Source organism: Mus pahari, chromosome 3, assembly GCF_900095145.1.
Source record: "Mus pahari chromosome 3, PAHARI_EIJ_v1.1, whole genome shotgun sequence".
Taxonomy (NCBI): Eukaryota; Metazoa; Chordata; class Mammalia; order Rodentia; family Muridae; genus Mus; species Mus pahari.
This window is the reverse complement of record NC_034592.1, coordinates 5,869,242-5,896,594: the sequence shown is the minus strand read 5'-3', so window position 1 is coordinate 5,896,594 and position 27,353 is coordinate 5,869,242. Positions and strand designations below refer to the sequence as shown.

Below are 27,353 nucleotides of genomic sequence, written 5' to 3'. Positions count from 1 at the left end.
TCAGATCTTGTTACGGATGGTTATGAGCCACCATGTGGTTGCTGGGATTTGAACTCTGGACCTTCGGAAGAGCAGTCGGGTGCTTTTACCCACTGAGCCATCTCACCAGCCCCCAACAGGTTGATTTTATGAGACAGTAGTGGACAACATTGGAAATTTGACTGTGTTGTCTTAAATAAATACACATTTGAGATTTAAGCTAAAGCAAGCCTAAATACCTGGTTTGTTTGTGGCTAGCCAATCTTTTAGACAAACCCCAGAATTACACAGTGAGAGATTCTGAGTTTTTCTTCAAATATATGGGTTTGGAATAATTCTATATACTAAAATATTAGCTGCCTTTCCTGGTTCTGGTCGTAACTGTTTAATTTGAATATCCCAGTTGGTCAGGTCGGGATTCAAATACTATCTTGAAGCTCTTTGCTTTTTAACAAGAACTGACTGGCATTGGTCCAGGCATTTCCTCTAGTTTAGGTTATCTATCCTGTTGAAAGAAGCACTGTACATTTATTATAGTAGATTCCCTTTAGGGAACAGCTAGTTTTGTCTCACACATCAAGAATGTGTTGTAAAGATAGCTTGCTTTATTCTTCAAACATCTTTGCCATCAAATTTTATCTTTTTTTGCTGGTTGTTATCTTAGAAGTCAGTAAATTTTGTGATAACTTCTTCTAACTAAAAAAAAAAAATCATTTCTGTCTTTTCACAGCAAATCACTTTTTACCTAGTCCTTGTTTCTGTGCTAATATAGACTCATCTGACATAATCTCTTTAGGAATAGTGTTAGCAGAGGGAAAAACAAACAAACAAACAAACAAAAAACCCCCGACCTGACAGTTACACAAACATGTGTAGTATTTATACCCCTTGAGGCACAAGAAACTCTTTTGTAACTGTTTTTCCTTGAGGCAAAAGACTTAACTAATCAAGTTGAGAATAACTTTTCTAAAGCTTGTGCCTGAGGCCAGTTGACCTGCGAATATTTAGACACAGGAGAAAGACATGTCTGCAGGTATTTTCTGTAAGATTCTTGGTTCCTTAAAAGGGAAAGCATAGTCAGCTACATCTTCTAACACCATCTCGTACTTCCCTCACTAAATACATTTGCCCATATAATTCTTTATAAATATTCCTTGAGCAAGTGCTTTAAGTTTATAACCTAGGCATATAGTTTGGTAAGTTATCTTAGAAGTGTTTTCTGTGTTTTTCTCCAGAGATGTAATTATATTTTTATTGAAATTAGATAAATTGCTTATATTTTGTGAGAAAGGGAATAACAATGCAATAAGTAAGTTAACAAATGGAATAACTTTTTTTCTTCAGAAAATGATATGTTTTATTTTGTTTTGTAATGGTATAAATGAGATGTAAATTGCATCTTATGAAAACCGCTACTGTAAGTGTATAATCCAGTGACGTGTAATAACTGTACGGACCTCAGCATATTCTCCCCACAACCCAGTCTTTAAACATTTTCATTCTCAGAAATAAAGTACCCCAAGCCCATTTACAGGCCACCCCTGCTCTGAGTCCCATCCCTCGGTGATCAGAGATCTGCTCAGGGCGTATCAGTTTGTCTGTTCTGTTCATTTCAAAGTGACAGGGTTACAGTGTCTAGTCCTTTGCATCTGAGTTCTTTCATTTAGCATTACATTTTTTTAGGTTTATTCATACTACACTACATCCTAATGCTTTATTGTTATTACTGAATACTGTTACATTGTGAGGATATTTTTGTTTATCCATTCACCATTTGATGGTCCTTGGGATTCTAATACTTTGCTTAGAAGATGCTGTAAACATTAGCATAAAATTCTTTGTATAGACCTAAGTTTCACTTCTTAGATAGAACAAATTCCTAGAAGAACATTTGGAAACCTTAACTTCCCCACTCCTCAAAGGCATAGATTATGACTTGAAAATAACAGATTTTCCTGGTGAATTTAAGGGTTCCTAGCACAGAATTCTTACCTAAATTCCATAGCAATTGTACTCATTTGAAGGACTAGCAGCCTATGATCCAAAACGAATTTCTATACAAGGTCCCAAAGTGTTTAAGTTTTGCAAACTACTTACTACCTGTGTAGTAGATTATACTTAGATAATATAAGCCTGTGTAGTTGTGCTTTAAAGCTAATATAAATTTTAACAAGTATTTTTCCTCTTTTTCTTTTTTGGGGAAGAGGAGGTTTTGAGACAGAGTCTTTTTATAGAGTTCAGACTGGCCTTAAACTCTCTGCCTACCAAGTACAGGGCTTCAAGCTGTGTGTCCACACACCTAACGAACCAGTATTTCTTTTTCTTTTTCTTTTTTTTTTTTAAGATTTATTTATTATATTATTATATGTAAGTACACTGTAGCTGTCTTCAGACACTCCAGAAGAGGGCGTCAGATCTTGTTACGGATGGTTAGGAGTCACCATATGGTTGCTGGGATTTGAACTCTGGACCTTCGGAAGAGCAGTCGGGTGCTCTTACCCACTGAGCCATCTCACCAGCCCTAGTATTTCTATTAATCCAATTCTGTAACTTAAATTTTCCTTTGTTATATTACTACATTTTTAAGCCTTAAACATTTTTTAGTTTACCAGATAAAATCATGTCTCATACAGATACTTTTTAAGATGTGGTGTTAACTTTAATTTATTAAAACTTTTATAAATTACAAATTACTTTAAAGTTCATCATAGATCTGTTCAAATCTGAGAATAAGAAATCTAATTTAGGACTTTCTTTAAGTGAAGTTGTAAGGCACATATACATTATATAAAATGTTATGTATTATGGTAGATTTGCCCCCCCACACACACACACATAGATCAGCTAATTTAGTGTTGTTTCTTGTTTATATAATCTCTGTATTACTGATTTTTACTAGAAGGTTTAAAATCTGACCTAAATGAAAACTATGTTACTTTTAAATGAAAAATTTAAATTTGTAGAATAGAAAAATTTTAACAAATTCTGTAGGATAGTAATTTACAAATGCTAGAATAATTTATTCATGTTTTTTACTACTCAGATTTTCATTTGACTTTGTTTCTATTTTACTGTTTCTATTGCTAATAGCTACTTTAAGTTAATGTAAATGTTCTCTGCTGGTAGTTTAAGATTATTTTAAGTTTGCTCTCCTGTATTTCTAGCAGGTATGTGTGTGATGAATTTCAATTCTAGTGTGGAACTCACTAATGTCTGAGCAACTATTATTTTATCATGTGTATTTAAAAAAATGAAATGAAGCAAATGTGTATTAGGCCACATGTCGGATTTGTGGAACTGATCAATTATTGCTTTACATTCCAAGAAGATGCCATTATAATTCCATGTCAGTTTTTATTTGTGTGTGTTAGTGATTTTTTATGATAGAGATTTTGCTTCTGACTAACTTGTATCATAAATACATTCATACATTCTTAATCCGGCTTCAATGCAGGCTTAAAAATAGTTTGTATGCATCTCAGCGACAGAGCTTTTAAGTATGTATTTAATTATAGAAACACATAGTAAAGTGATAGAAATTTTGTGTTGTCAACACATTTTTTGTTGTTGTTAAATAACTTGTGAGTATCTGTGGATATTTTAAGAAGTATATTTGTCTTTTCAGTGTCCCATCAGAAAGGTAGTAATTTATCTTTTAACAACATACATTTTAAAAAGTGACCTATAATAAAAGCTATCTTCCCTTCAAACGGTCAGTTTTGTTCATTGTAGGAAAAGCAATAGAGCATTGACTGTATGCTTAATCCCTGGACACTGTTCTTCAGAGTGGCAAACGCAGTCAAGTAAATATATGCATTTCACGTGTCCCATCCATTTGTATTTGGTTGTATACTAAATATAGCTCATATGTTGATATAAAAATAGTAGCTTTTCGGGGCTGGAGAGATGGCTCAGTGGTTAAGAGCACCTACTGCTCTTCCAAAGGTCTTGAGTTCAAATCCCAGCAACCACATGGTGGCTCACAGCCATCTCAAGATCTGACATCCTCTTCTGGAGTGTCTGAAGACAGTGTACTTACACATAATAAATAAATAAATCTTTAAAAAAAATAGTAGCTTTTCCCAGTTGTAGTGATGAAATATTTGATAGAAGAGTCTTGGTTATGAGTGTAATTGTATTTTCTTCCCGTAGTGTTTAGATCCAATATAGGTTTAGTATTTGTATAAATGCTAATAAGGAGTCAACTCCACATCCTCAAATACTTTTTATTGATAAACATACATTTTAGAAGTTACTTCGGCGGACATATTTCTAAAACTAGTGTTTATTCATTCACTTGTATTTTTCCTCAAGAAATGTGGTGTAGAATAGAATTTAGAATAAATGTGAGAGCTAATGTTCACTGGACCTCACCTGAGTGCTGGGATCCTTTTTATCTGGGTCTGAGTTAGCCAGTTTGTAGAAGATAGATTTAAACATAAAATTCTGAAGACAGAAGTATACTTTCTAGGAAGTCATAATATTAGATCTTGAAGTTAATGTTTAAGGAATTCTCTGAAAAAAAATACTTAATATACAATTTTGCCTGACCCTGCCACCACAAAACCATATTGTAATTTGACTTTTGTAAATAACCTTTTACTACTTGGATACTCAGATATAGTAGTATTAGTAATTAAAGTTGACTTAAAAGTCAAGTTTTTAAAGATTAGCTAATAAATTATATTTTATATTAATAACCAGTGGGGGGGTTTACTTTAAAAAAAAAAAACAGAAATTTTCTATAATAAACCCTGTGCTTTATATTTTTAGCATATCTCCAAGGTATCAATTTAATAACTATCAAGTAGCTACTGCAGTTTGTTGCATTTAAATTGATTTACATGTCAAGACTGGCAGTTTAGCAGCTGGGCTATTATTCCTAGATCGGTCAATTTACTTGAGAAAAACCTACTACTGAGCTCTCCTGACCTGCCTGACAATATAGGTCCTATTGCTAGTCCTGTAATTACGCCTGCAACTAACTCAGAATATTTTTAATTAAAATATTTTGGTCAATGTGTTGCACCAAATTAGGCCTTTCAGTAGAGGTTTAATTCTAGAAATAGTGTGATTAGAATATTTAATGAGTTGTGTTCAATTGAGATTAACAGGTTGTGTGTATTGAGCATACAGTGCGTGTGACCATTTTGAGTCTCATAATTATAAATGTTACTTCTTATTTTTAACCTTAAAAGTATTTGTTCAATAACTGACAGATAAATTTAAATTCAGTTGAATTTTTATTTTAAAACAATTGTTTTAGCTTGATAGTACCAAGAATGATGATTGGAATCTATTATAAGGAAAGCTGTTATATTTTGAAGTTCTTCCCTTCCAGCAAAAGCCACAAATGAGGAAATTGCTGCCTAAGTGTTTTACAATCAGCAGTTTTATTGTGAACTCTGACCTGCATTTGTTGTTTTCATGTCCTTCTCTAATTTGAGATCTATTTTTTCTTAAAGGAACATGAGCTTTGCAAAATCTTAAGGCACTCATTTTATTTATGTCATTAAGAAGCCTTAATAGGGAGTTGGAGAGATGGCTCAGCGGATAAGAGCACTGACTCTTCTTCTAGAGGACCTGGGTTCAATTCCCAGCACCCACATGACAGCTCATAACTGTCTGTAACTCCAGTTCTGGGTGATCTGACACCCTCACACAGGCATACATGCAGTCAGATCACCAATGTACATAAAATAAAAATAGATTATTTAAAGAAGGAGAATCTTGAATAAAATAATGTGAATAGATATTCTAACATTCAACTACCATTATCAAGAGGGTAAATACAAGTATGGGTCAGAAAAATATGTCCTGAGTTTGATTCACTTAGTGTATAATTCATTCACATAACATGTAATCCAGATTGCTCTGGTTTGATTTGTTTTTTTCCTCCATTAGAGCCTACCTTTTGTTGCTAATTCTGTGGTAGAGAATTTTCAGCAGACAATGTAGATGTCAATCTAGGAGGCATCTGACTGGATGCTGTAAACATCTGGGTGTAGTGTATTACTACTTCGGGCCTTCCTGAAGACTTTGTTACTGAAGCTACATAATCATGCTTTGATTTACTAGGAATTGTGATGCTGATAAACTACACAGTTGTTAAGTCTATGAGATAAATTTTATTCTTTTTCATTCTAAATATAGATGTAAATGAACTTTTAGCTTTGCTTTGGTTTTGCATTATCTTTTTTTTTTATTAGATATTTTCTTGATTACATTTCAAATGCTATTCCCTTTCCTAGTTTCCTCTCCAAAAGTCCCTTATTATACCCTCCCCTCCCCCTGCCCTGCTCCCCAGCCCACCCACTCCTGCTTCCTGGCCCTGGCATTCCCCTGTACTGGGGCATATAATCTTCACAAGACCAAGGGCCTCTCCTCCCATTGATGGCTGACTAGGCCATCCTCTGCTACATATGCAGCTAGAGACACGAGCTCTGGGGTTACTGGTTAGTTAATATTGTTGTTCCTCCTATAGGGCTGCAGACCCCTTCAGCTCTTTGGGTACGTACTCTAGCTCCTCTATTGGGGGCCCTGTGTTCCATCCAATAGATGACTATGAGCATCCACTTCTGTATTTGCCAGGCACTGGCATAGCCTTACAAGAGAGAGCTATATCAGGGTCCTGTCAGCAAAATCTTGTTGGCATATGCAATAGTGTCTAGGTTTAGTAGTTGTTTATGGGATGGATCCCCGGGTGGGGCAGTCTCTGGATGGTCCTTTCTTCCATTTCAGCTCCGAACTTTAGCTCAGAAACTTAAAATACCCAAGATACAATTTGCAAAACACATGAAACTCAAGAAGGAAAACCAAAGTGTGGATACTTCGATACTTCTTAGAATGGGGAACAAAATACCCATACAAAGTTTTATCTTAAATCTCCATGAAAAACTGTTATATTTGCTATCACAGGTATGATGATGTTCTGATCAATGGACTTCCAGATTGGCGACAGCCTGTATTCTACTACAGGCGTGTGAGAAAAATGAGCAATGCTGAGCTGGCATTGCTCTTGTTCATTATTCTCACAGTGGGTCACTATGCCGTGGTTTGGTCCATCTACCTGGAAAAGCAACTGGTAAGTATTGGAGATACATCATATGGCCTACCCTCCTTTATTTTATATAGAATTCCAGACATTTACTTCTCATGCAATGAAAATTTCTGTTTTTCTACATGTTCTCAGTATTTTAATAGTTGTACTGTCACTAGTTACTGTTTGATTTATTTTTATGGCAAGAAAAACACATAAAAAAATCTTTCTTTTTAAAAAAAAAACCTGCATTTGAATTTGTAATAAAACTTTGTCAAATCGAGCTATATCCTACTAAGTAGAATTTTTTATGTAATTACTTGAGAAATTTTTGTCATAGGTTTCTTATATAATGTCATTACTTTAAAAACATAAAGTAAAATTTAAAATGAAGATATATAACTTCAGGAATCATTTTGTTAAAGGATTTTCTTCACTTTCTCAGTCTAATATGCTAAGGATTTTTATTTATATGCTATAAATAATTAAGTGTTTATAAACATTCATGAATTATCATTTACTTACTCTTTTTAAAGTAGCACCATTAAAGGTGCATGAATAATCAAAAGTAAGCTGAGTGCTTTCTTTTCTTTGAAAACTTTGGTTGCTATGGAGATGCACATGACTGACAGTGCTGAATCTCATGTGTTTATGAAGCCAGAAACCATGGCAACACTTATAATGAAAGATTGATGATTTTACTTGATCATGTTGGAACCTACATACATTTGCATAAATGGTCTTCCAGTGTTTTCTCTTTGAGAAAGACTTTTTATAGTATGTGAGTTGTACATGTTAAAGACAGTCAGTTACTGTCATTCTTTTCATGATAAGGATGAACTGCTTGGTAGAAAAAAGAGAGAAAGGAAGAAGAAGACAGGAAGCAAGAGTGTGGATGCAGCAAAACTTGGTGCTTCCGAGAAGAACGAAAGGTAGGCATGCACAAATAGTGTGTGGTGTGGCTCTATTCCATTTGTGCCCACTTCAGATACACTGGCACATCTGTCCTAAGCTCGCAGACACAGATGTGCCATAATTTCCAGATACAGTATTCTTATCTATCTAAATATCAATCTCTCAAAGTCTTGTAATTCAAAGTTTTTGTACTGAACTTTAGAGACAAAATGCTAGTAGAAATAATGTGTCTCTGTTCAGAATCAGCAGTAAGTAGAGAGGAAGTAAATGACACGCAGAGCCTGTGTGCCTGTCCTCGCTGGGTGGCATTAGTGAGCACCGCTTCAGCACGCTGCAGATGTCATTCGTGTTTATGCCACCTTGGTTATTATCTGTCAGCACTTGGGAACACTTTGATGGTGGCTACTCTATTATACCTGAAGCAATCATAAAGTTTAAAAATTCATTTTGTAGAAGTGATGAAAGCCCAGATTAAAAGGGGAGGAGCTTTGGGGTTTTTTTATTTGATAATTTTATATATGCCAATAATGTATTTTGAGCAAGTTCTCCTCTTGCTCCTCCTCTCCAATTAGCTCTTTTTTAATCTTTGTAATTTGATTAGAAATCTCTTTCCTCAAAATGTTATAGGTTTGATTCTTATGCTTTTTATCTATATCATGTTTTCAACTCTTGCATTTCATAGTACACCAAATCAAGGCAGACTAATTTATGACTGTCATAAATATGTTATTGAAAACTTCATTTTTAAATTAAATTGACATGTATAAAACATTTCTTAATTGGTTAAAATATTTCTTTCCTCAACTTTGTTTATTTTTTTGATTTGTTACTTGAGTTTCTTCCCACTTTTAGATTGCTTATAAAACCACAATGGCATGATTTGCTTCCATGCAAACTGGGAATTTGGTTTTGCCTTACACTAAAAGCATTGCCTCATCTAATCCAGGTAAAATGTCCTTCTTTCATAAAATGTTAGATGTTTTCATTTCTAATTATTCATCAAAAGATCTATTACCATGTCTGTTGATTGCATGTCATTAGTATATGCTTCATAATATCAGTCAAATAAGTTAACCCTAACCTAAAATCACTGTGAGACTGCTTAGGCACCTGTTTCTATAATTATCTCTTATTTGGTTTATTGAAGTCTTGATCCTGGAAATAGGATACTTCATAAAAGCAATAAGAGTTTAGTCTGCTATTACACTTATAGGCATAACTAGTAAAAAGGAACAAGATTTAATTAACTTGTTCACTATTTTATTAGCACGTAAATACACTAAAAAGAAAAATCTTGACATGAACATTTACACAAAAATATATATTACTTTACATTTTATTTGCAACTTTAAGGAGAGTGGGGGCATATTTTTTTCTACCCAGTAATCAGAATTTTTGTTTCAGGCTAGCCCAGATTAAACAATAAGAAAGTAAGATATATATGGAAGTTTTACTTTTTTCTTTGTATTTAGAACACCAGACATATTTTATGAAATTATTCTTCTGCTAATTTTAGTTACTATACCCAGCTTGAAATTTGGGAAAGTGTTCAAATGATTTATACTATGTCAGTAACTGTTAGTAAGAGAGGGGAAAAGTATATTTACCAAACTGTATATTTATGAGAACATGTGACAGAAAAAATGTTTCAGGACAAATATTTGCATTATATTTTTTTTCAACTTTAGAACCTTTGCAGGAGCCAATCTGGAGTGTAGAAAAGTTTGATTATGAATACCACACGGCACATCCATCTTAATGACTTCATTTCTAATGTTAGTCTGTGGCACTTAAAACAAATTGTACTTGGTTGAATGAATTATTAACAATCTGATTAGCAGGTAGCATAGTTTGCCAAACTAGAAGTTGAATATGATGATTTAGGTTTACAATTTAAAGTATTGTTTCTGGTTTCTATGTAACACATTAACACTTGTTTTTGCTTTATTATAAAGTTTTACAAACAACCTTTCTGTAGAAACTCTGCATTCCTTAACTTTTGATCAGTTTGAGTTTTAAAGTTTTAACTTTGAATATGGATCCATTTGCCTTTCAGCTTTTACAACCAAACCTATAAAAGCTTCAGTTTCGCATTTTGCTCTGATCACTTCTTACTGATCAGCAATCTAAGAAAGAAATGCGGCGATTTTCCTTTTTCCCTAATGCTTGATAGTTTAAAGTTTTTGAGGAACTTACAATTAGTTTTTCTGGCCATCACTAACAATATAATTATTGTAATAGTGAAAGTGCTTCATACTAAAAACATTAGGGTCTTGGAGATGCTCATCTGATAGAAAACTGAATAGACCTGTTTCTTTCATGGATTCATGTAAAGGTGAAAGGAGAGAACCAACTCCATGTAGCTGTCCTGTGGCCATCCACACATGCATCATGGTACAAACATGCGCATGCACACATGCTCAGTTTCTCTGAAAAGAAGAAAATATTCATGAAAGTCATCAGTAAAGTGCTAAATAGTTACTTTTAGAATTATATCTTGGTCTGACTTCTTATTTCCCATCTGTTGTGACTTATGAATTTCCATAAAACTTAATACTATTGATTATACATGCTTACTGATGTCACTGGGATACCTGTAGAGATGTTCTTAAATAAGGTATACACACAGACACACACACACACAACCTCAATTTTTAGGCAAGTTCTCTATACTTATTCAGTACTCAGTAATATAGATTCATTATTTAACATTCACGTGGGCACTGACTCCTCAGCGCTCATTGTCCTCTTTTCTTACATAATCATTCTTTCTTTGGTGGAGGGTTTTTATCTTGATTTCTTTAAAGAGAAGCTAAAAGCTGGATCCTTGTGAATGAGTATAAGTGTACAGTTCTTAAAGATTTTTATGTTTTCCTTCTAGTTTTCATGTCTAGATGCAGCCTCTCTCATATTAAGCATTCCAAGGGATTAAAAGTGTTTTTATAGAAACAGTGCTGATAGCCTATTCATAGTTCATCTTTTTTACACAATATTTTTAGATCATAATACCAAGTATAAGTCACAAAGATCTAAGATTATACAAAACCCCTACGAGTAAGTTAGTTAAGTAGTTATCGTTGGAGATAACTTTTCTTCTGGTGTGAAACACGTGAATTTTCCTAAAATGTTAATCACAGTTGAGCTGCAAAGTCTGTGAAAATGTGAGATTTAGAGGCTTCCAACAAGCGAATGTCACAGAAGTAGAATTCATACCACATGTTGTCACAACAACTTTTCTCCATAACTTCCTTCCCAGTCATCTTCTAGATACTAATTCTTTTACTATATATATATATATATATATATATATATATATATATATATATATATAATTTATATTTATATTTCCAGCAGAATTTGGAACAGTGACATTTTGCTCAGTTTTTGCTCTTGAATTCTCTTTTATTGTTTGGCATCAGAGATTCCTAAGGGAGTTCTTATTGCCTGCTTAGTTTGTGTAAATTCTTTCCTGTCTCTCACCCAAAAAATTTAGATGAGAATGGTGACATAAAATTTTGATGGCTAAATTTTCTTTTGGTCATTTTCTGAAAATTAAGTCATCCAATTCAACAAAAATATGTTAAAAACGTATAAAAACAAGGCATAGCAGAGGCACTGGAAATGCACATGTCTTCTAGGATTTACCAGTTACAGCACATGAGTACAGGTAAATCAATAAGTTATTTAAATTTCAAGTATGTAGTATCCAGTGGTGTCTGCAGCTGTTCAAAGGTTTAAGTTGTATGTATTTAGTATGATAAGGAAAACTCAACAGGGACCACCTGAACGGAGTCATGGAAAATGAATGGACCTTTAACGTAGAAGTGACCACTTTGTACTCAGTTATACAAAGACAATTTCATAGATACAGCTTTTCCTACAAAATCATATTGTGTTAAGGCTGAGGAAAAGCTTCAACCAATTTTTTAAAAAAGAGGATCTCACATAATTCTCAAAGACTATATTCTAAATCTCTAGATTTAGGCATATGCATTTAGCAAGTTATTTTTAACAAATAAATATTACAAGGCAAATCTGAAAGGAAGATTTAAACAGGATAAAGTTAATTGAAAGGAGGAGCTGTAGTGCACAACACTGAGCAAACTGGAGAACTTGACAGAGTGAGTGAGTTTAGATAAGTAAAAGTCCCAGTAAAATGATCAGCAAGGGACATGGAATAGGAATTATTAATTAATTAATTAATAGGAACTTGGATTATATCAAAAGAGCGCTTTTATGCTTTTGATCCTATAGTTTCACTGTAATATTAAACATACAGCACAGGTCAACTTCCACACCTTGCCAGTATGCCTCTTGTTTTCATGATAGTTTTGGACAGAGTATGTGCTCTTTAATAGTCTGACTAGCTGGGTTTTTATGCTCATTGTAGTTTGCACATAAATTCCAAAAAAAAATATCTTAAGCGTCACACACACACACAGGCACACATGTGTGCATGTATGCACGCTCACACTCTCCTTCATGTATGTTTCTGTGGCTTGAAACCAGGGTCTTACATGCTAACAGAACACACGTTTTACCACTGAGCTGTGCCCCTGGCCCTGGGGTGTTTTTTAACTGATCCTATTTTGTATTCAAGAAAATAGCAGAAGTTGGTAATATAACCAGTGCTATGTCTATTTGCAACTTTAACTTTATAACCTAGTTTAACCACTATGTGTGTTGGGGTTGGATATATTTAAATCTACAATAATTTAACTGTTAGGACTCTATATTTTAGGAAGTGGTTATTGATTTACATAGGAAGTGGAGAATATAGTCATGTTCTCCACATTTTTTCCTGAAGTAAGAGAGAGCTTATGTCCCACACCTTACTGGAGAGTTTGGTTTTCTGGGAACTCATTTTATCAGCTCACTACCTGATATGTAACATTTCTTAGAAATAGACACAATTTATTTAGATGTATATCTCCTGAAGTTTAAATTGCTCACATTAAAGTCTAGTCCCAGCTGACGTAACCATGATTAAATGTTCCGTTACTGTAAGAAGGCTCCAGTGTGCACGCCCTCCCCCATGAGCATTTATGGGCTGCATATAAGCAGTACCTGAGTAGAGACAAGAATCTTCACTGTATTACTCTGGCTCCTTTAAAACCTGCCTAAGAACATGGACTACTTGGGTGCTTTCTAGAATTATCTGTCTGTGGAAGCACCCTCCATTTTCAGGAGCTTCTTCCCAGGAGCCATGACTGTGGAGAGTGTGGAGGGAGGTTATTAGAGTCCTTGCAAACAAAGCACTTATAGCTGCCTAGGGAGGGCAGGAAGCCTCTTAAAGTCGGTTGAAGACTGAGGGGGCCTGCCCTTCTACTCAGAATTACAGACTGCTTATTTCATAACTATAAAATATACTTTTAAAATTGCAGGTAAGAGAGATGGGGGAAGGAATTGTGGGAGGTGGTGACCGGGAAGGGACCAGTGAGTAGGAAGTAAAGTAAATAAGTTAAAAAAAAAAATTAAAAAGGGAGAAAATTGCAGGTAAGCATTCTTGATATTGGGCTTACATAAGCAAATGAAAGTTAGTCTGATGTTTGTAAGACTGAAGCTCCATTGATAGATAAAGATGTAGGTAAACTTGAAAAAAATCACAGCAAAAGCCAAAAACTCCTTATTTCTATTTGCTTGGTTGCAGGGGGTGGAGGGGTGGGAGGAGGGCAGCATAATAACATGCAGGTTCTTGGAGATGCAGACTACAAAGTAGAATTTTGTAGTTTTGCTACTAGATGTAGAAAAGATAAATAGCAACAAAAATGTTAGTTAGATACATAGTCTCACTGATGCTGTGTTTTATATGAAAAATACTTATGACTAGGATTGGCGAAATAATTTGCCCAGAGGCTACAACTAGTTTACATTGTAATTGAAAGTTAAAACAGAACCAAATAAATACTAGTATATAAGAAATACAATACCAGGTTTCTAGTAAGTATGCTATCTGTTGTGAACTTCTCTGAGTGGCCAGGCTGCTTTTCCATGTCCTAAAAGTTGAGGGTAATTTGTCTATTGGGCTTAAGCAGATGGCTCCTATATTCCCATCTGTTTCATGCAAAACTCAAAAACAGCTTTTAGGTTTTTCATCCCTATCAGTATTACTATCTCAGACAAAAGAAGTTGTCGTTTCTAGCTTTTTGAAGGAACTTTACCTCTTACACAAAGTGCACAATTTTAAAGTTTTTCTTTATGTTATGTATAAGTCTAAGAGTGTCTCATTAAGTGAATGGAACAACAAAATGTGCTAGGACCTATGAATTTTATTGGCAGGCTTTCAGAAATGTGCTTACAGTATTTTCCTATTAAAAGATTATTTGTAAGCTTCAATCAAAGGATTGGTGATGTCAGACAATCAGACTTACATGCAACATCCTTTATCTTTCGTGTGTGTCTTAGTCAGGGTTTCTATTCCTGCACAAACATCATGACCAAGAAGCAAGTTGGGGAGGAAAGGGTTTATTCGACTTACATTTCCATACTGCTGTTGATCACCAAAGGATGCAGGACTGGAACTCAAGCAGGTCAGAAAGCAGGAGCTGATGCAGAGGTCATGGAGGGATGGTCTTTACTGGCTTGCCTCCCCTGGCTTGCTCAGCTTGCTCTCTTATAGAACCCAAGACTACCAGCCCAGAGATGGTCCCACCCACAAGGGGCCTCTCCCCCTTGGTCACTAATTGAGAAAATGCCCTGCAACTGGATCTCATGGAGGCATTTCCCCAACTGAAGCTCCTTTCTCTGTGACAACTCCAGCTGTGTCAAGTTGACACAAAGCTAGCCAGTACAGTGTGGCTAGCTCTCTGCAGGACTCATCCACCTAGCTTACTCCAAGATCTCCCTGTTCCTACCACCTTAGATCAGTGTCTATCTTTTCTAAAACATTATCAGATTGTTTTGTTCCCCAATATATTTTTATTGATTATTTGAGAATTTCAAATCATGTACCCCAATGACAGTCACTTCCCTGTACTACCCCCACCTTTGGGTCCTCCCCACAACTCCCAGTGGCCAGCCCCTTAAAGAAAACTAAGGCCTTCCCTACTTTTGTCAGAGGCCCTCTATTGTGGAGAGGTACACTTCTGCATCCTTATCACAAGTTTAACAGTTATCTTCAATGGTTTCCTGTCTAGGCTGATTTTATGGTTGTTCTTGTTGTTCTTTGTTTGGGGATTCGGTTGTGGGTATCGATTACCACAGAAGTCTTCTCCATCCTTCCTTTTCCATTGAGAATCTGCAGTTACAGTTACTACTGCAGAAGTAGCTTCCTTGCCTTTTATAGTCACCAGGATTGTGGGTGTCCCATGGTTTTTGGTGACAGCATGGACCACAGGGACATCTATAGGGTCTCCAAAATCACCAACATAGTTTCTGGTGGCAGAATAGACCACACAGAGGCCACAGACACCATCATAGCCCTTGGAGGCAGCACAGGGCAAGGACATCAACATGGTCTCTGGAGCAACACAGGTCATAGCCACCAATATGGTCCAATGTAGCAGCCTGGCCTGAAGACATCAACATGGCTTCAGGTGGCAGCACAGACCATGGACATCCCCATAGCCTATGGTGGTAGCATGGGCCATGAACATCAACAGAGACCTTGGCTGCAGTACGACTGTAGAGCCACATATTACCCTCAACAACAGCGTCACAGCCCATGGACACTAATAAAGGCTTCTGTAATAAATAGCACAGACTACAGAAGTCCGCCTGGCCTCCAGTGGTAGCAAGGGCCTTGGATATCTTCATGACCTCCAGTGGCAGTCCAGAACACAGATATGCACATGAATCTTGAGCTTCAACACAGCCTGGAGCAGTAGACCATAAACAGCAACACAGCCCCTAGGGGCAACACAGGCGGTAAATGGCTTTCTAGGGTTCCAATCCAGCGAATGAACCATTCTTCATCTCAGATAACTTATCATTGCTCAGGACCACTATAGTCGACAGAGTCTGCTCAAGCTCCGGGCTGCTGCACACCACCCTCTAGGCCCTACTCCATAAGGACATGTTTCATCCCCAGCCCCCAGCCACCCAGCCTTCTCTTGTACCTGTCACCACCATAGTGTCTGTATTTACTCCTCTCACAGTGGACTCACTGCTCTGTCCTGCCATCCTTCTCATCTCTCCATCACATATACATTGATCAAAGTGGCACTGGAGACTGCAGTGTGTCACATAATATATGTTTTTGCCCAGACAGCTTTACATGCAAATATTTGTTGTAATGAGTCTGTCATAGGCTTTCATTGCTGTGAAGGAACAATATTACCAAGGTAATTCTTATAAATGAATGACATTTAATTGATGTGACATACGGTTTCAGAGATTCAGTCCATTATCATCATAGTAGGAAGCATGACAACATCCAGGCAGACATGGTGCTGGAGGAGCTGAGAATTCTACGTCTTGATCCAAAGGCAGTGGCAGCAGGCAGGAATCTCTCTTTCATACTGGGTGGAGCCTGAGAATAGGACCTCAAAGCCCACACAGTGACACATTTCCTCCAACAAGGCCACACCTCTTAATAGTGCCATTTCCATGGGCCAAGCATATTCAAACCACCACAGAATGGTGGTGTGGTTCAAAGTTTCTGATTTCTGAAGTACCATACTGGTATGGAGACTTGTCTCAGATACCCTGTTATTACCTGGAGTCAGGGTGAAGTTGCAGCTAGGCAGGGCATCACACCTGTTAACCTTCAATATCTGCCGACCCACTGCTCATCAGGCACAACTGTTGAGCTTATAGGCTGTAGCCAGGGCAAGCAGCACAGGCTGCAGCAGTGGCTCCATGCTGTGGGCTGTGCTAGTGGGCCTAGTACAAGTCCTAGTTAGCACTGACCCGTGTCTGCAGGAGCTGCTGGCCACCACACACCTCCTTGTCATTGGTGCTCACACCCCTAAGGCTCATCAGGCACGACCTTTGTGCTTGGAACCTGTTAGCCTAGATGAGGCAGCGAACAGTATGGACTCATCCATTGTTCTCCACCATGCCTGGCTCTTTTCAGCTTTCTTTCCAGTTTCTTGAGTCCACTTTTTCATAGTATCTACTCAAAGACTTGCCTTTTCTCCATTTAGGGTGTTCCAGAGCTACTGTGAGCTCTGCAGACTTGTTTTTCCACTGTTACTCCACCCTTCAGAACCTCCGTGGGTCTCAGACGCCACAGAGCATTGCAGCAGGTGCTACCAATCTTTGTTTATCCCCCCAGACTAGACTTTTTCAGATTGGTTCTTATTTTGAGGTATTTAGGAAGAAGTAAAAGTAAACTAAAACATAGCCAACAATGCCAAGTCAGAATGTTATTTTAATATTACTGTGTCTGTAATGTTAAAATAAAGGTAGATGTATCGAGTTTATCCATACTACAACCTGTTTACCTCAGAAGTATTGCATTTCACTACATTTTTCTCTTTATAGTGAAGTCTCTACTAGGCTAACTAAAAGTTCCCATTGAATGTTCTGTGTTCAACCCATTGGCACCATTGCATTTCAGGTTTGAGCATTCCTCATCCAAAATCTGAAATCCAAAATGCTCCAAAATTTAAAGCTTTTTGAGTGCTGACATGATGGCATAATTCATATGATTCATTGTCTGCTGACTTTGCTTCATGTAAATTAGAAATAGTGTGTAATGGCCGGGCAATGGTAGTGCACGCCTTTAATCCCAGGACTTAGGAGGCAGAGGCAGGTGGATTTCTGAGTTCGAGGCCAGCCTGGTCTACAGAGTGAGTTCCAGGACAGCCAGGGCTACACAGAGAAGCCCTGTCTCGAAAAACCAAAAAAAAAAAAAAAAAAGTAAAAAAAGAAATAGTCTGTAAAATTACCTTCTGGTTATGGATATAAAGTATATGTGAAACATAAAAGAATTTTATCTTTAGATTTGGGTTCCATTATATATGTGCACATATATCAAAACTGGACAAAATAAATGAATGTATAGTAGCAAATGGAAAAATAAGGACTCTGAAACACTTCTGGTCTCAAGCATTTTTATACATGTGAGATACTAAACTTGCTGTCACAATAGACTAATAGAATTTGGTAAGGCTCCAATCATCCTAAAATCCAATAGACCAGTTTTTGTAAATTAGTCACTTGTCTACCACTGAGCGGACTTAATCAGTTCTCAGGCCACTCAGACTCAGAACAGTGATGCCTTCATAGCATCTGTCTGTGACCTCCTGAAACTTGGGCTTCCATGTTCATTATGGCAAGTACCAAGAGCCAAAGATTTCCAAGCTCTTTTCTACCAGCTGATTTCTGAACAGCATACCTCTACCTGCAGCCCATCCACGTGAAGAGGAGAAATATTCCTCTTTTTAAAGTTGTATTTATTTTATTTATATGAGCACACTGTAGCTGCCTTCAGACACACCAGAAGAGAGCATCAGATCCCATTACAGATGGTTGTGAACCACCGTGTGGTTTCTGGGAATTGAGCTCAGGACCTCTGGAAGAGCAGTCGGTGCTCTTAACTGCTGAGCCATCTCTCCAGCCCTTACAACTGTTATTTTGTCATAGATAATCCTCACAGGTCTTTAAAACAATCACAGCACTTGTATGTAATGGTGGTTTATCAGGTGAATCTAAATACATATAACTGCTCAGTGGATTCTTGCTCAGTAGCCCATGTTTCATAATTATGTACAAACACTGATAACATAAATCCTATAGATTTGCCACAGTCTTAAGTAAAACCAGTCCTTTGTTTACTATCTGTACAGGCAGATTTCCTGAACAAATTTTAATATGGAAAAATTTTTTCTAGAGGAAAAGCTTTTGTTGTAAGTTTTAGCCATGAAAACTACAAGCTCCTTGAGAAGGCAAACTCTGGAAGAATGTAAATGTCATAGTTTTGATACGGTACTAAAGAGTCCAAGCTAGTCAGTTTAGAGCAGTAAAGAGTTAGTGCTTTTCTTTCATGAAACATTGATTAATCTACCTTCTCATGAATAGTGTACAAAGGCTAAGAGAGTAGATATGGTGTTTATATCTATAGAAAATCCTTAACCTCCAGTGTTAATAAACTGGAGTTCATCTTGTACTCAACAGTATTGGTTTTTTTTTCACTAAACAGCTCTATTGTCTTGAATTACCATCTGAAGAAAAGCAGGAGTTGGGTGGGGGATGTTAAGTACAGTGTCTTTTCAAACTCTCTTGAATGCTTGAATCTCTTTAAAATATATTTTAAAGAATACTGCTTGCTCTCTTGGATACTACATGCAGAGTCAGTTTATTTTTAGCTAATTTTTACTATTAGAAAATGCTTTTTAAGATGTATTCAAAATTGAAACTTTCATTTCTGGAACTTTATAAAATATTCATACTAGTATTCCTTTGATGAGCCTTAAAAATGCTTCTGGTAGGTTATCCCTAATCTTCTCATCTCTTGTCCTATAGAAGACAGAATTTCAAGCTTCTGTATCATATGACTATTCTCCTTTTAGAATGTTCCTGATTGTAGTGTACCTTTAAGTGTTATACTGTACTATGTACAAGGATAACTGAAACAGCAGAATTATTTAATTACAGTAGAATTATTTGAAATGGTAGGTTTGTTAGGGAAACGGTGTTTCTTGAAAAAGGCAAATTATAACTGTAATTTGGAAGTACGAGTAAGTTGAAAAAATCAGGAATGTTTAAATAAATGCTTACAGCTTGAGCATATGAAAGATAAGATTCTTTGCCTTGAACAAACAGATAATAAAATAGGTAATTTGCAAAATAACCCTGAGTTAGCTAGATGTGGTTTAGGTGTTTGATACTTTACAACTCTTAGGTATGTGTATCTGTGGCTCATATGACTATTTCAAAGCAGAGTCTTGGTAAAATTATGTGCTATAGCAAGAATAGGAAACCTTAGTGGAGAAATATTTTAAAGGTTGACAGGACCTCTAAGAAGAGGCTGTTACCACCTATTAACAGGTCTTTTCATTGCGACTAAGAGGGTAAAAATAAGAAGTAAGAGAAGCAAGAAGATGCAGGATTTGACAGGAGGTGCTTCGGTGAGGTTTGGAGCATAGCAGCTCAGCCTTGCTTTGTAGTAGGCAATCCAGTGACGTCAGATGATTAGGAAACCATAATGCATGGAAACTGGACTGTGCAGAGGGCAGCATATATGCCCCCTAAATAGTAAAATGTTTACTCTTCATAACAGACTTTGAGTTAGACACTTTATCCTCGTTTGTGGATGAGAAAACTGACTCAGAGAAACCATTTACTGAATATCTCCTATCCCAGCACTTTGAAGCTACGGTAGGAGAATCATGAGTTCAAGACTTGCTGGGCTATCTAGTAAGATCTTGTCTCAAAAATCAAATCTCTCCTCTTAAACACTATATCTCATTGTACTATATACTCTGATGATATATTTCAATCTATATTCTTTCATCTCATAAATAACTAATCTGTGCCCTTCTTTTTTTTGCATGGTGCCACATTTCCTACTCCCCTCAAGGAACCAATGCCTTCCTGGCCTTTTCTTCTTCCCTACTATTAAAACCTACTCTGTGGAAAGAAGCTAATAAGCTCATTCATTCATTCACACCAAGGTATAAATGACTGATATGACTTACTATAAAGTAGTACTCCTCTAGGGTTGAGAATTTTGTGGGGAGGGGGATGGCAACTGTTAAGGGGCCATAAAACCTTAGCCCAGAACCCTGAGGAAATGTAGGTATAATGTATGTGTTGTCTGGGAGGATGAGTAAATTGGGTAAATTGGGTGCATTACTATCTGTGCTCTTCTGATTGACTGTAGCTGTGTAACTGACCTATGGCTGAAAGGAATGCTTGTACTAGAAATTAGAAACATGAAAGTCAACTGAAAGAACTTTAAAAATCCTCATTATGTATTTATCAAGTGTTTTAGGAAGACTATAATTCCCCTAATTTGTTATCTGGTAGAAGAGTTCTATAATCCGAGAGACAGACCCCATGAGATGCCATTGTCTGCTCACAGTCATGAATGAAATGAGGTGGGAGCATTCACATGTACACAGCTGACCTCAGTAGTGGTGCCTTTGTTTCCTAGACCTGGGATTTATCTTCTCTCGGAATCCTAGCATACAGAAGTATTACATTCAATGTATCTTTGATACCTACTTCTTTCCTTAACCTTCATCAGTCAGATCATGCCTTTTCATTTCCTACTTTGTAAGATTTCACATGTATTCCAGTTTGGTTCAGTTCAGTAACACTTATGGAGTGCTTGTTCTGTCAAATCTTTGTTCTGTCTCAAGTGCCCCATCTTCTAGCTGATATTATAATATGGTACAAACATATGAGTGTTTAAGTACAGAGACTTGCTCTTCTGGAGAAGATGAAGGCAATGGTATTTGAACAGGCTTTCCAATATGATAAGGAGTTTGTCAAAATAATAGTAGGGACCTAAATAGTCCAACCTGAGGGCAAAGGAAAGACAGGTGTGGAAACACAGTGTGGCCTAGTATTTCTGGAATGTATTGAGACTTACACTAAGGAGTCGTTGCTAGGATGGTCAGTTTGTGCTGCCTACTCTTTTGGTACCTTACTGAAGACTTGCCTGTGTGTCACTGAGATTTAGCCCCTGGATGTTTACACATGAGTGTCTATGTGGTATGTGTCTTCAGTTTCCTATGACAACTATGTTACAGTTTTTTCTGAGAGTGCTAAGAAGGCAGAGTGACAGCTTTCGTGCAGAGCTAAATTGTCTCCTTCTCAGTAGTGCTGAGATCTGAAGCTGAGGGAATAACCCAGAACTGTGCTTTTGTTAGGCACAGTAACAGTTCCTGTGCTAGAGACTTGGTTCAGTCAGTGTGCTTTTCTGCTGCCTGTACAATAATATGGTTGACATTGGGAGACGTCACACAGGGAAAGTGAATCGGACAGGAAGCCTCCTTTCCATGTGTGAAAAGTCTACTTAAGCGCATACCCAGGCACGTTTTGGACTTAGTTCTCCAGGAGAGAGACATGACAGAGAAGTTTTGTTCAGGGTCCTTTATTCATCTTGTCATTGGAACACAGAGAAAAGACTAAGTGGAAAAAAATGCATTGTTCTAAAAGGAGACTACAGGGAGCATATTGTCAAAGCAAACTTATCCTATGTTAATTTACTTGTAACTTCTTTTTAAGGATGCTGGGCAGTTTTATGCAAAATATAAAGAGACAAAATTGAAGGAAAAAGAAGACGCACTGGCTAGAGTTGAAATTGAAACCCTTCAAAGTGAGTTCTAAGTATTGCTTTACTTTATTAACAATGTCATAAAACTAAATTCTAATTTTCCTTTAACACAAGTTGAATTTTCTGTGTTTTCTTTGCCATTTTCCAACGAAGTCACTTGTCCTTTATTATACATGGGAAATACTGTTACTGAGCCATACAGAGTCAAGTGTCAAGGGAGATGAGCCAACCTGGAGTCACATACCTTCAAATGCAGGGCCATTGAGAATCCCCAAAGACCAATTCTCTTTCAGTACTAAAATTATAAGTAATATTTAGTGCCAATAATAACCAATTATTATGTTTTAATAGTACTATAGCAGTGGATAAACCTGGACAAAAACCCTAGGTTTTGTTATGGAAGCCTTTGTTTCTTTTGTAACATTGTGATGAAATATAAACAGTCCTGAATAAGTTATCAGTCTATTGAAAAGAAGTCAAGAATGGGGACTCCTTTAACCCCAGCACCTTGCAAGCTGAGACAGAAGATATGGTCCTTGAAGGCCATGGGTTACATGTTGACTACCAGGCCAGCCAGAGCTAATCAGCAAGATCTCAAAGAACTAAAAACAGAGCTGAAGCGATGGCTCAGGGTGAGAGCATAGCTGGTCTGACAGAGGACCTGAGTTCAGTTCAGAGCACCCACATGGCAGCTCCCAGCTGTCTGTTCCAAGCTCACATCTCCTACTCCACGGGATCTGCTGCCCTGTTCTGTCTTCCATTGGCACCATGCATACAGTGGTGCACAGCTATTCATTGCCAGCAAAGCGCCTATATACATAAAATAAAAATAAACAAGTCTTAACATTTCACAAAACAAAAAAGAAAATATAGGAATGTTCTATGGAACACAATCCTTTCATTGACTTTGTTTCATATACATCTTTCCCAATTGTAAACTGTATGCACATACTGGTTATTTTATTCACAACATTTACTACTGCTTAGCAAAAATGTATTAATTTTGTTTATGTCTAGTTTCTCCCAGTAAATATAAACTCTATGAATGTTAGGACTTTATTTTGTGCACTGTTGTGTCATTAAGATATACTCATTTTCAGGGGCAGCTTTTCTGTCTGTCACAATTCTCTGAGTGTCTGGGCCACTTTAGAATAGGAACTGTTTCTCATGTTGTATCTGCAGCAGTGAACAGTGTTCTAGCACATGGTAAATGCTCAGTAAGTAAATGGTAAGGACTGTATGTAATCTGCAAATATCAGTGAACGCCAGTGCGTGTCTGCCTTTTCAGAACCCCACCCACCTCCAGGGACATGTAATTCAATTACAAAAGTTATAACAACTACAAAATGATACATCTGTCTGATTATTTAAGTTCATGCCTATAAGAAGGGAAGAATCATGACATCAGAGGAATGTGTGTGAAGGTTTGCTGAATGTGTGTGCTGGGTAGTCGGTGTAGGCAAATGAAACTCTAGGTGTCATTTTCATAAAATGCTTACTTTTAAGTTCATACATTAACATTGTTAAGCCTTCTGAGTGAATCAGAAGGAAAATGAACCTAGAAGAAAATACAGAAAATCTTAAAAATAACGCCAAATTTACCTATTAAGGGAATAGGAGTTCACTACATTTCATTGCTTTCATAGCTTGTCATTTTAATCTAATTTTTATAAGAATCAACTTACTGATAAAATTTTGGAGTGTGTACTAGAATTGTCTAATAATAGCAGATTAAGAATATATACTGCCCGAATGAAAAAATGGGGAGATGTTTATCACAGTATAAAATTTATGTTGCATATTTGTAATCATTTTTCAGAACATGTTTAAATTTTTCAGATTTAAAAATTACTTTTTCTTATTTTATTACTTTAAAAAAATCATGTAAAGAAATATAAAATTTTAAATAGACATCTGGAAGTTGTCTTTTTTTTAGTAAAAACATGTAATAAACAGCCATGTAAAACACGTGGCAGTCCATCACTAGCACAGTGCTCACTCATACGAGGCCAGCATGATGAACCCATCTGATGTTTTAATGTCAGTGGTGTTTTAGAAAAGGTGATATAGTCATTGTTGGGAGCAGTAAAGAGCAATTGTTCTCACTGTTAGCAGAGTCAGAAACTGTCATGTGTTTTTAAATGTAAACTCTAATGGTTACATGCAAGGAATTTTTAATTTGTTAACTTCATTATAGTTTTTGCATTGTATAGCTTAAAATTCATATAAAATGGCTCAGATCTTCCAATGTGTGTTTTATCTTCCCTTTTCTTAATTTTAAAGACCACCATTTGATTCTGTTTTCATAAAAATATTTTGATCTACTTGATTAAGTTCAACAGGTATATATTAGCAACAGTTATTTTATGCTGCCAGTTTTTTAAGGCCTAACTGCTTATCTGCCGTCAGCCTGTCCTGCCATCAGCCTGTCTGTCTGCCTTACTGCTTAGATTGTATGCAGAGTTGGAGGGCTGAACCAGAATTAACTTTGAGGGAAGCTCTGATGTTCTTACTAAAATTGAATTGCAGAGGAGGAGATCTAAGAAGGGTAATCTTTTATTTAATTTTTTGAGAATTTCATGCATGAGTACTGTATTAACATCATTTCTATCCTTCCTTGTTCCCTTCCAATTCCTGCATCTCCTTCACTTCTTAAATTCATGGCCTCGCTTCTTTAGTTATTATTGATAGGCATACATATCCACATGACTGTATTTTATGTCTAAGAGTTACAATGGCTGTGAGCAATGATGGGGATTCTGAAATAGAACCCAGATCCTCTGGAAGAACAGCCAGTGCTTTTCGCTACTGAACCATCTCTAGCTCCCCACATGGATACTTATTTTATTAGAATTTATTTTTATTTTATATGAGTGGGTGTTTTTGCCTACCTACATGTATGTATGTGCACCACGTACCTGCAGTGCCCATGGGGGTCAGAAGAGGGCATCAGAACTTTGAGAACTGAAGTTACATACTGTTGTGTTTTGCTGCATGGGTGCTAGAGATCAAATCTGGCTTCTCTGCAAGAGCAACAGGTGTTTTTAACCACTAAGCAATTGCTCTATCCCCAGAAAGATATTTGTTTTTAAGAAATTACCCTTGGGCTGGAGAGATAGCTCAGCGGTTAAGAGCACTGACTATTGTTCTAAAGGTCCTGAGTTCGAATCCCAGCAGCCATATGGTGCCTAACAACCATCCATAATAAGATCTGATGCCTTTCTTCTGGTTGTCTGAAAAAAGCTACAGTGTACTTCCATATAATAAAAAAAAGAAAAAGAAATTACCCTCATCATACTTGTTTATTTGAAATAGCATGTTAGTAACACTGACATAGTATGGCCTGCTCACTCATTCTCTTGCTTCTCTCTGGGCAGAGAGTGCAGTCCAAGTGGTGCAGTACATAGCTGTGAGGCCCATTAGCATTCAGGTTCTATGGTTTTGTTTCTTTGTTGGACGGAGGCAGTGCCTTGCTGTCACTCTCACTGGCCTGGAATTCACCGTGTGGACCAGACTGGCTCCAATTCACAGGTTTGCCTTCACTGGGGAACCACCATGCCTGACTTCCAGTACTGTTTTCATTTTTGTTTTGTCTTATAAGAAAATTCCTCTTCAGCAGCAAGACACTGTATATTTTTTATTTAACTCTGAATTTTTCTTAAGAAGCCTCACCATGCTGCTAAAAAGAGAAATCTTAGATTTGATTTTTTGAGTGAAGTATAATTGATGTTATTACATTCAAACTTCTTGTACATATAACTATACTAATTTTGTAGGTTTTATTGAATTATGGTTATTGGAGGAATACTGAGAGTACTAGGCCAATACGAATCTTTGGGTCACTTATGCATATTTTCTAGACATTTAATTTTGGACATACTTACTTTTAAATTAAAATTTTTGCCAAGTGCAAAATGTTGGATGGTGCAAACTTGTAAATTATTTTTAAAAGCACAGAATTTATATTTACAAAGCTGCTATTTATTGGTTTTAGAAACCTAAATTTATAAGTGGATCTGTGTTGAACAGTCTTTTACACTTTATTCTTGTCTCTAGTTTTGCCATAGAATATGTAAGTACACACACACACACACACACACACACACACACACACACTTCTTGTTCATATATATTTTACTTGTTTTTTGCTGTGGTGTTGCTTCTCTTTTTCATTATTGGTTTTTACTGCACTGCTTCTCTCCTACATCTCATCCCCTACATACCTTCGTATAGTATTTCAATATTATATATAATATGGATTATATAGCATAGAATATGTCTGTATTATACAATATCCAAGATTATATAATATCCAATTTAATAAAATAATTAAATATGTGTATAGATCTGCATAAACATAAGGATATATAGAAGCATGATTTTTCTTGAAAATATGGAATCATGTGCTTTTGCTACTTAAACTCACTGAAAAATTGAGAAATTATCACTGTAGCTGTGCTTCATCGATAACTTTGTATTTATCTATGTTGATGAATCATCAATAATTATATAGTTACCTCTCTTATGAGGTATTTACTGTTAACTACTATCTCCATAGAAACAGTAAACAGTCTTACACATAAGCACACACATATCTATATGCATGCCCACAATAATATTCTGTGATGTTCAGAAAACTCTTATAATTTTCATAGATCTTAGACTACTCTCCCATAAGGTTTTAATATAATATTCACACTTCAAAACACACACACATACACACACCCCAGTTTAAAAAGAGCCTTTCCTTTGCCAGGAATATATGTTATTAGATCTTTTAAAATTCATACCCATATAGTAGGTCTTGGAATTACTTGAACTTTAATTCCTTAAGCCTGAGAGCACAGGCTTCTTTTCTCGTTTTATCTCTTTATCAATTTTCTGTTCTTCCCATGAGTTGCAGAAACTCTTTCCAAATTTGTTGTTTCTTGTTGTTACCCTGTCTTTTTAATTAATTAATTTTAGAATTTGGGATTATGATATAAATTAGGATTTCCTCTTCCTTTAATCGCACATGTGATTTTAAGTTAATTTTTGTAAGATTTTTGGAATTCCATTTTCAAAAATCTATTTTTTTCAGATGAAATTTATTTTTGTATATATTTAGAAGATTGTGTCTGGTTTTCTTTTTCTTTTTTTTTTTTTTTTTTTGGTTTTTTCAAGACGGGGTTTCTCTTTGTAGCCCTGGCTGTCCTGGAACTCACTTTGTAGACCAGGCTGGCCTCGAACTCAGAAATCCGCCTGCCTCTG

The 27,353-nt window shown here is 36.4% G+C and overlaps 1 protein-coding gene across 3 annotated transcripts in view; it reads left to right on the top strand.

The window, feature by feature from the left end:
* Dnajc1 (DnaJ heat shock protein family (Hsp40) member C1) overlaps positions 1 to 27,353 on the top strand; it is a 172,948-nt gene that overhangs the window by 58,791 nt on the left and 86,804 nt on the right. For all 3 annotated transcript variants that reach the window (XM_029536171.1, XM_029536170.1, XM_021193621.2), the window contains exons 4-7: positions 6,898 to 7,063; positions 7,853 to 7,950; positions 8,786 to 8,879; positions 22,055 to 22,145. In XM_029536171.1, coding sequence (XP_029392031.1) covers positions 6,898 to 7,063; positions 7,853 to 7,950; positions 8,786 to 8,879; positions 22,055 to 22,145 — 449 coding nt within the window. The remainder of the gene's footprint in view (positions 1 to 6,897; positions 7,064 to 7,852; positions 7,951 to 8,785; positions 8,880 to 22,054; positions 22,146 to 27,353) is intronic.